Below are 9,961 nucleotides of genomic sequence, written 5' to 3' on the forward strand. Positions count from 1 at the left end.
GCTATTTAAGAGGGGTTCAAGCGGGAGGATGAACAGGACAGGGGATAGAGGGCACCCCTGTCTCGTTCCATTCCGGATGGGGAAGGCGTCTGACAGGTGGCCGTTGACTCTTATTCTCGCTGTCGGAGAAGAATATAGAGATAAGATATAGTTTAGCATTTTGTTAGGTATGCCCAGGTGACGTAACGTCGCCTCCAGGTAGTCCCAGGCCAACCTGTCAAACGCCTTCTCCGCGTCCAAGGAAAGAAAGAAGCCTTTCATCTTATTAGAAGATAACCAGTGGTGTATGTTAATTGCTTAATAGTTTTGGTACTTGGTCCTTCTCTATCCACGAGGGTATGAGGGGGAGAAGACGGTTAGCTAGAATTTTAGAGAATAGCTTTAAGTCTACGTTTAGTAGCGAGATTGGTCTGTAATTTGTAACTGAAGTGGCATCTTTTCCTTCTTTATGTATGACCGCTATGTGTGCTTCAAGTGTATTAGTAGGTGGTGTGGGAGTGTTGGAGAGTGAGTTGAAGGCTACAAGGAACGGAGCTGTGAGTATATCGGAGAATGTATTATAATACGGGGCTGACAAACCATCTGGGCCAGGGCTTTTACCCGGTTTCAATTGTTTTTTTTTTTTTTTTTTTTTTTTTTCTTCTATATTGTTTAATGGGGTTTATAATTTGACCAAAGAAGAACAGAGCAAATCACAGCACAAGGAGTACAGGGACGAGAGAGAAGTCACAGAGCCACACATACACACACAAGTCACATCAGTGGAAGGTGTAAGATCCCATCCATGCTGCTTCCATGTCAGTGACTGGTCTCCGGCAGTGATATGTTGGATTCTTTGCACTCCATGATAATGAATGCTACACGTCTCAAGGTTTGATCTGCTCTTCCTCACTGGCAAAAGGGGCTGTAAAATGGCCTAACTGCAATGACTCCATCCCCTCCCCCCCCCCCCCCTAATTTGGTCACAGAACTTGTAGCAAGCTTCCACCCCACATAGTGAAGATTTACATCACATCTCCAGTCAGAAAAGGACAAAAAAGCAGTTTGTCCATCCAACACCCTGATGCCAGGGCTCCAAACACTTATCTCCCTCCTGTTAAGATTGGCCTGTGACAGTGTTAATAGCTCTAATGACAAACAGCAATGACAAAAAGGACACTGTAAACAAGACGCCGCTATTTAGAAGAGGGATATGATGGAAGCGTGCAGGAAATATTACACTATTCAGAAATACTATCAGCCAGCAATATTCACAGATGTGGTGGCGATACAAGGTCAGGAGCAGCTGCATGTGTGGAAATATTCAAGAACACACAACTGCAAGATGAGCAAGGAGATCCCTGCAACTTGTTAACCTTTCCAATGCTGAATCAGTGTACAGAGCCTCCACGCTTAATGGGAGTTATGAAGCCAAATGGCTGTCATGGTAGGGCGGAAGAAGCAAGAAAGGAGCAGAGCAATATCCACCTACAAAGTACAAGCTTCTTGTTTTTACTTGGGTTCCCCATCTGAGTGTAGTGTGATTGGGGCAGGTTTAGTAATGGACACTGCTCCCTCCTCTCTATTGCCGATGCATTAACAACGGGTTTCATAAATCCCACTGCGGCCAATGTAACGAACCCATTTTATCACATCATGATCGCTGTAGTTCAGCTTAGGCTCAAACACTTTCAGGTATCGCACTTTCAGTCCGGACGGAGCAAAAGGGACCTCAAAGTTCATGGAAATAGGAGGGCGGGCCCACTTCTTTTTATCATTGGTTGGCAAAAGCTCAATCTCAGCACTGATCTGAGATTCTTTCATTCCTGCCATCCGTTTTATCTTCCAGACAATGGCATTTTCACTGGCTTTGTACTTGGCTTTCCCCTTCATACAAATGACCTGTACTCCACTTGTGTTGAGTGGTGTGGGGATTCGAACCTCAATTTTCTGAGCCAGCAGAGATGGTTTAAAGTTGGATTTTATGACCACCTTGACCTCCAGCTTGGTACGCCCCACCTCACGTACAAGTGGAATAACTCGGAATGGAAGGATAATGTCCTTTGTAGTTCGATATCGCATGAGCTCAAACTCCCCATCTGGTGGTATAAAACTGATGCTACGCTCAGAATCAAACTTGCTAAGGCGAACACATTGATGGAATGTACAGTCATCAATAGCAATGGATTGCTTCCCTGTTTTGCCTGTCTCGTCAGCAGTTCCTTTGCCTTGTTTCTCAATTACAATTTTGTCATTCATTCCAAATTTGCACTCTGGCATACCATTCAAGTAGCTCTTCATAACAACACGTCCAGATACATGAGCACTAAGAACTTGTCCTTGGGGTGACATCAGCAAATTAACACTTTCCAGTACATCCAGGAACAGTTCATTCCGACGATATTTGATCCCTTCGCGTCTCCAGCCAATCTGGCCTGTCACCTGGCTGGTGATCTGAGACTGCTCTTCCTTGGTCTGATGCTGACTTTTAATCCCTTGTTGAGTGATAAAGGTTTTCAGGGCTCCAGTTTCAGAGTTCTGAGGGTAACCAAAGTCCAGAATTTCATCAAGTAGTTCATAGATCAGCACAAAGTTGTTCTTGATATTTTCCTCGCTGATCTTCCCAAAGTACGCAGTCATGACATCACACATCTTGTACAGGAATTCAAACACCATGGCGGCGTTGACATTTTGTTTGGTGACAGCTGCCAGCCAGATGTTGGAACGCTTCACATGGAAGAAACTGGTCCTAGCAATGTTGGTGACGGGAGAGCGCACCTGCTGCCGGGCATGGATGACATTGACCCGGAAAGCATCTACTGCATTCCTTCCAATGTCATCTCTGTATACCCGGGAGATCAGGACCTCTCCCTTGTGATTATATATAAAAAGCCCTCCGATCATGGTGAATTTGCTTCAGTTCTCTCTTCCCATTGTGACAAAGACCGATCTGCTCTGCTCCCCGCTCCAGAGCTCCGCTAGGACTCCAAGATGGCCGAGCCCCCTCCCACCCTCCTTTCCGCAGAATCTACGTCAGCGCGCAGCTGCGTTCATTTCCTACTCATTCCCAGCCTGAGATGTAGGGGGAGGCCCGGTTTCAATTGTTTAATCGCCCTTTTCCTCCTCTGTTATAGATTTGTTTAGGTCAAGGGCCGTCTCAATTGATATAGGAGAAGGGCCATATTTTTGTAAGAATTTTTTAATTAGGGCTTCTTTGGAATTGTGGCTTGATAGGGTTTCTTGCTGCCCAGGTATGTGGTAAAGCTCTCTATAGTATTTTTCAAATTGGGCCGCAATATCTACCGTTGACGTGTGTGGGATACCCACGTGATCTTTTATAGTGTGAATGTTGGTACTTGCTTTTTTTGATTGAATAGCCCTAGCCAACAGCCTCCCGCTTTTGTTTCCTTGTTCGTAGAAGAGTTTCTGGGTCAGAATAAATTTGCGCCGGGTTTTGCAATTAAGGAGTTCTAGGAGTTGTTTTCTAGTGTTGGTAAGGGCCAGAAGAGTTTCCTGGGCACGAGATTGTTTATGTGCAAGTTCTAGTCTTTTAATTTTGCTGATTAAGTCATTGATAGTCCCTAGGTGAGCTTTTTTCCGAATAGCTTTGAGAGTCATAAACTCGCCCCTGATCACACATTTATGTGCTTCCCATACAGTGAAGGGAGATGTCTCCGGATCGGTATTTTCTCTAAAGTAGTTAGTGAGACTGGTGCTTATATGATTGATGTCACTCTCCGAGGACAGCAGGGTGGGATCTAGGCGCCATATTTTGGTGGTTGTTTTTGTCTGTGGGAGGGTAAGGGTAAGTGTGATCGGGTTGTGGTCCGAGTGTATAAGAGGTTCAATAGTTGCTGATTTTAAGAGAGGTAAATCTTTTTTTTCTTTTTTTTTTTCTTTCTTTTTTTTCCTTCCTTTTTTTTTTTTTTTATTTCAAAAGAGTTTTATTAAGAATATAGAAAGCCAGAAAAACATTTGCACGAAATAGACAGAAGTGACATCTGCCGGCACACATGCCGCATCATAATAAAAAATAAATAAACAAAATAAACCCATAATATGATATACAGCTCTAGAGGTAAACAGAGATGACATCCGTTGATGACAGGTCATAGCATACATTGCAGCAGCAGATAGTACAATCTAAATCATAAAGGCAAATGTCCTTAAAGCCAAAACTGGAGGAATTTACCGGGGAAGAAAAATAAAGAAAGAACAGAAAGAAGAGAAAGAGAAGAAACCAGGAGAGAAGAAGGAAAAAAAAAAAAGGGGAGCAAAAATGTATGAGAGAGAGTTGGTCAGTTACCTAGTCTATATAGGACCCATGGGTTCCATTTTGCATCAAATATAGGAATGGAATCCTGTAGTGTATGGAAATTTTTTTCCCACAGCATAGTATGATCAGTACGTGTTATTACCTGGGCAAAAGGGACAATTGAAGTTTTCCAGTGTAGAGCTATAGTCCAAAGCATAGCGACACAAATAGAATGAATCAACCTCACCAGCGGCTTGGGGAACATCCGGAGGGGACTGAAAAAGAAGGCAATGGTGGAGGGACAGAGATAGCGTCCTTCCAGCTAGAGTATCTAGCAAACCTAAAACCTCCCTCCAGGTTGGTTGGATCAGTGCACACTCCCAAAAGACATGGCTAAGAGTGCCCCTCTGATCACAGCCCATAAAACAAAGCGGGGAAGTGTGGGGGTATATCCTGTGTAAGCGTGCCAGCGCAAAATACCACCGGGTCATTAATTTAATGGCTGTTTCTCTAATTGTCAAGGATCTCGTGCATTTACACAAGTTAGTCCATCCCTCTCCCCAGTCTATGGTGTCCCCGTCGAGCTCCAGTTCTTGTTCCCATTGGGATCTATACTTCAATGGCTGATCTTCCAGAGCCGATACCAGAGATTTATAGACAAGGGAGATAAGGCCTTTCTGCTGCGGGGAATTAAAACAAATGTCCTCAAAAAGGGTAACCTGGCCCAGACCTGGGCCACGATAATGTGTTAAGAAGAAGTGCCTGATTTGTATATAATGAAAGAATTCATCATTAGGGAGAGGGAACTGTTCTTGTAAGTCAGCATAAGAGATAAATTTGGAACCTCTGAGAAAGTCACCCAGTTTAGTGAGTTTAAGCATCACCCAGAGACGGAATGCCTCAGGGTGAGCGTAAGCAGAGGGGAACCTCGGATCACCGAGGAACGAGGCTCCCAGAGGGGTAGAGGAAATCAATTTGTATTTTTGTCAATATTGAGACCACAGTTGCAGGCTGTGAGTCACAATATGGTTCTTAGAGCGTAGCTCTGCAGTAGGTTGGTGTGGGGACCACATAAGACCAGGGAGGTATAAAGGGGCGACCGAGTCGCTTTTGAACTGTACCCAAGGTACCCTCGAGTTACGAATGGACCATTGGGCCTGCTGCGTAAATCTGCATGCCAAGTAATAGGGCCACAGTTGAGGGACCCCTAGGCCACCAGACCGCATAGAGCGGTATAAAACATCCCTGGCAAACCTAGGCGGTCTGTCGTGCCAGATGAATCGATGAAGGAATGATTGGACACCTAGTAGGTAAGATTTAGAAAGCCTGACAGGGAGGGACCTAAAAAGATAGAGGAGCCGTGGGAGAATAACCATCTTAAGGGCCGTAATCCTCCCGATAAAGGGAATTTGTAGGGGGAGCCACTGTTTAAGGGATGTTTTCACTTTGGCGATCAGGGGAGGGTAGTTGACGCTGAAGAGTGAGCGAAAGTCCCCGGGCAAACTTATCCCCAGGTAAGAGATATGAGAATCAGACCACCTAAAAGGGTACGATAGTTTAATATTATCGAGCTCGTGGGGAGTAAAGCCCACCGGGAGGGCCACAGATTTGGAGATATTGATGGAGAGCCCGGAGATCTCCGCGAAGCTCTACAGCGTCAACAACAGATTAGGAAGGGTAATATGGGGATTAGATAGAAACATTAAGACATCGTCCGCATACATGCAGAATTTATACGTGGCACTACCCTTGGTGTACCCAGAGATATCCGAGTTTTGCAAAATCGCTATGGCCAAAGGTTCCATAGCCAGTGCAAAAATCAAGGGTGAGAGGGGGCACCCCTGCCTAGTGCCTCTGCCTAGCGCAAAAAAATCCGAGTTGCAGCCCGGAATTTTGATACGAGTTTTGGGGTTAGCGTAAAGGGCTTGGAAACCTAGCAAAAATGCCCCCTGGAAGCCCATGCGCTGTAAAAGTTCCTTGATATAGCTCCAGGAGACGCTATCAAAGGCCTTCTGTATATCTAAGCTAAGTAGGAGAAGTTTACGGTCTGATAAATTGGCGTCTTGAATAATGTCTGTGGCTAGGCGTATGTTGTCAGTTATCAAACGGTGAGGGATAAACCCAGACTGGAAAGGGGAAATCAGGGTGGGGATGATTTTGGCGAGTCTATCTGCTAGGATCCTACTAAACAGTTTCAAATCGTTGTTAATTACCGAGATGGGCCTATAGTTTTGGGGCAAAGTGAGGTTCGTATTGGGTTTGGGGATTAGAGGCATGTTGGCCAGTAACATCTCTTCGGGGAAACTACCACCCTGCAACACCTTGTTAAAAAGACGAACCAGGCTAGGGGCCAAGATAGTGGAGAATTTTTTATAGTAAAGTGAGGAAAACCCATCCGGGCCCGGGGCAGAACCAGTCTTTAACAGCTTGATTACCTGTAGAAGTTCAGGGATGGAAATTGGTGCATTAAGGGCCTCCAGTTGTGAGGGAGACAGGACTAGGATAGGGATATCCTGGAACCATGCCACTTTGTCCGGGGAGGGGACCATTCGGGTGGGGGCTAATAAAGAAGAGTAGAATTGCTCGAATATTTTTAATACGTCTTTGGGGTGTGAGGTCAGAGGGCCCTCTCTAGAGGCCAGTTTATAAACATGAGGGGGTCGAATCGAGTTTTTGAGCCGCCGTGCGAAAACCGTAGAGGCCGTGTTGTTATGTAACAGATATCGTGCCTTAGCCCAGCGAAGCGCCTTCTCCACCTTACTGTAAAGGAGGGTGTCAAGTTCCAGCCGCTTCTGATCTATCAACCTTCTTGTTGATTCTAAGTGTAGGGAGGAAGTATTTTTATACAAAAGATCAAGCTTGGCCGATAAACTGACAATTTTTTGTTTATTGTCGCGGTTACGGACGACGGACAAGCTGATTAATTTGCCCCTAAGGACCGCTTTATGGGCAGTCCATAGTACTGAAGGTTGGATATCGGGTTGATCATTCAGCAAAAAATACTCCTCCAGTGATTGTACTATCTGGGACTCTACCGACGGGTCCGATAAGAGGGATTCGTTCAACCTCCAGGAATGCGCAAAATGGGCGAGTTTAATAAAATCCGTAGTGAAGGAAGTGGCATGGTGATCGGACCAGACACAGGGGTGGATAGTGGCATTGAAAGAATTTGCAAGAATAACTGAGGTGGCAAAGATATAGTCAAGCCTAGCGGAACTGTTATGCGGGTGGGAGAAAAAAGTGAATTCCTTGTTACCGATGTTATGTGCCCGCCAGGTGTCAAGGAGCTGGAGTTCATGCAAGCCGCTGGTGAGGGATTTTGGAAAAGCTCTAGAGGCGACCGTTAACGACGAGCGGTCTAGAGTGGCATTGTCAACCGAGTTAAAGTCCCCCCCTATCAGCATATGGGAGGACTGAAGTTCAGCCAGTTTAGCTAGAAATGACTTAAAGAAAGCAGCAGGGCCGTCATTCGGTGCATATATGCTGGCAATAGTCAATTCTCTATTATGAACAACACCCTTTATAATTACATAACGACTATCTTTATCTCTAAACACCTGATTAACCTCCATAGGGAAGGAGGAGTGTAGAAATATGGCTGCTCCCCTGGATTTGGTCGCATGGAGTGAAAAAAAGGCTTGAGGGAAGTTCCTATGGAAGAATTTCGGGTGGGAGGAACGGGAGAAGTGCGTCTCCTGGAGCAAAAGAATTTGTGCTCCCAGTTGTTTATAGAAGGCAAAAGCTTTACGCCGTTTGCTTGGGGCGTTAAACCCCTTAACATTATGGGAAATACATCTAATGGTCATGGTTGGTACGAAGAGGAGGGGATGACTGAGAAAGTGAACAGCTCCAGACCAAGGGTGTCGCCATATCTCCGCTCAGAAACACAGAGCCACCGCAGTGAGTCAGTCCAACCGAGCAGCTGCATGGTAATAAGAAACAGAATTCAAAGAGAACATGCCATTGCAAGAAAATAAACAGTATGACATGCACCAAGCTTCAGCAGACCGAGGGGTTCAAAATGATCCGTAATAAATGCAGGTTATGGCCCTCGAGGTGCGGATAAAGTCCCGTCAGGAGCGGAGCTAAGGCATTAGGCTTCCATCCGTCTCAAAGCCGTGCATGCGCCCCCGAGGTAAATCTTTTTGAGAGAGAAAGAGGTAGTCCAATCGTGAGTATTTGGTATGGTGGGCCGAAAAGAAAGTGTAATCTTTCTTGGTCGGGTGTGCTATACGCCATGAGTCATGAAGACATAGATCTTGTAACTGCGATTTAATATTTCTCAGAGACCTATAAAGTAGCGATGAGGTGCCTGATGAAGAGTCTAATAGAGGCTGGAGTGCAACATTGAAATCTCCTCCTAATATAGTAATTCCCGATTGGAATCCCGCTAGGTGTTCTGCTATAGTGCGAAAGAAGCTGACCTGAGCCGTGTTCGGACTATAGATATTAGCTAATGTACACCTGCGGTCATTAATGTGGCCTTTTACGAATATATATCTGCCTTCTGGATCAATCAGGGAGTCTTCTAACTTCCATTGGATGTTTTTGGATATAAGTATAGACACCCCCTTCGTTTTGGCCAGGGGATTCGTGGCATGGAAGGCAATAGGAAATCTATGGTTGGTCAATTTAGGAATTTTGTCCGAGTGGAAGTGGGTTTCCTGAAGAAACGCCACATCCGCTCTCAGCTTTGTTAGCATATTCAGAATTTGACTCCTTTTTTCAGGGATATTTAGTCCCTTAACATTCTGGGAGACTACTTTCAGCGTTACGTCTTGGGTGGTGGAAGTAGTAGTAGGCATGGTTATATGATTTAGCTTATGTGTCTTATTCGCGTCAAAATCTCAATCTGTCCTCCGAGATTTGGATGCTCGAGACTCCTAGAATCTATTAGCGTGGGTAACCCTTTCCTGGTTGCTGGGCTATGGGGGCCTCCCCTAGAGTATTAAAGTTATCACGACGGCGGAGACCGGAGAGGCAACAATAGGAATATGTACTAGAGTGTCTACAGGATAAGGAAAGGGGGTTGGGGGGGGGGGGGGAATAACAGAAAGAAGGATCAGGGATAAGGGTGAGAGGGATGGGGAGTGTGTGAGTGTCAATACAATACCGGGGGGTGTGTAGTCTTGCTACCTTACCCAAATGTGCCTTGGCGTCCGGTGTAGGTCAACGGAAAGAATTTCTTTGCCGTTTTGTGGAGGAGTGGAAGGTCGTGCGATGTGTGGTCTTGCGATGTCCAGTCAGTATTGAGACCATATGAAACATTTTGTGTTTAAGAGCTTGTGCATACTATAGTAAGGAGAGAACAAAAAGTGAGAATGGAGTGGAGAGGTTTGCGAAACAATGGAGTACCCCAACATGTGGTAAGCCATGTAAAAAACAACAAAAACTTAGGCCAACATTTAACAATATAACACAGAGTAAGAGCTTGTGTTCTGCTATTACAAGCTTCGGAACTTCTCTAATGTGATAAGAGTAAGAACTATATCCGCAATAGCCTATGTACCCTTTAACATAACAAAGGGAGAGGGAGAAGGGGAAAGGAACAGGAGGAGGGTATCAAAGCGTCTGATAGGCCTTCATCCTGTGTCGCATTGAGACATCTGGAACCTTGAAATTGCCAAGGGGATGGTTGTCACTAATATATACAAATCCGCATTGTAGGATTAAAATGCGTGCATAAGGGAAAGGAAGCCATTGAAATATTCGTGGACCAGGTGACCT

The 9,961-nt window shown here is 45.3% G+C and overlaps 1 protein-coding gene across 1 annotated transcript; it reads right to left on the reverse strand.

Annotated features, from left to right (window-relative positions):
* Window positions 1-623: 623 nt before the first annotated feature.
* LOC143983402 (AP-2 complex subunit mu) lies at window positions 624-3,003 on the reverse strand. The gene has a single exon (XM_077483055.1). The coding sequence runs from the start codon at window positions 2,881-2,883 to the stop codon at window positions 1,576-1,578; it is 1,308 nt and encodes a 435-aa protein (XP_077339181.1). The 5' UTR covers window positions 2,884-3,003; the 3' UTR covers window positions 624-1,575.
* Window positions 3,004-9,961: the final 6,958 nt, after the last annotated feature.

This window comes from Lithobates pipiens, unplaced genomic scaffold (genome assembly GCF_037356315.1).
Source record: "Lithobates pipiens isolate NorthernLeopardFrog02 unplaced genomic scaffold, aLitPip1_a1.2 Scaffold_16, whole genome shotgun sequence".
In the NCBI taxonomy this organism is placed as follows: Eukaryota; Metazoa; Chordata; class Amphibia; order Anura; family Ranidae; genus Lithobates; species Lithobates pipiens.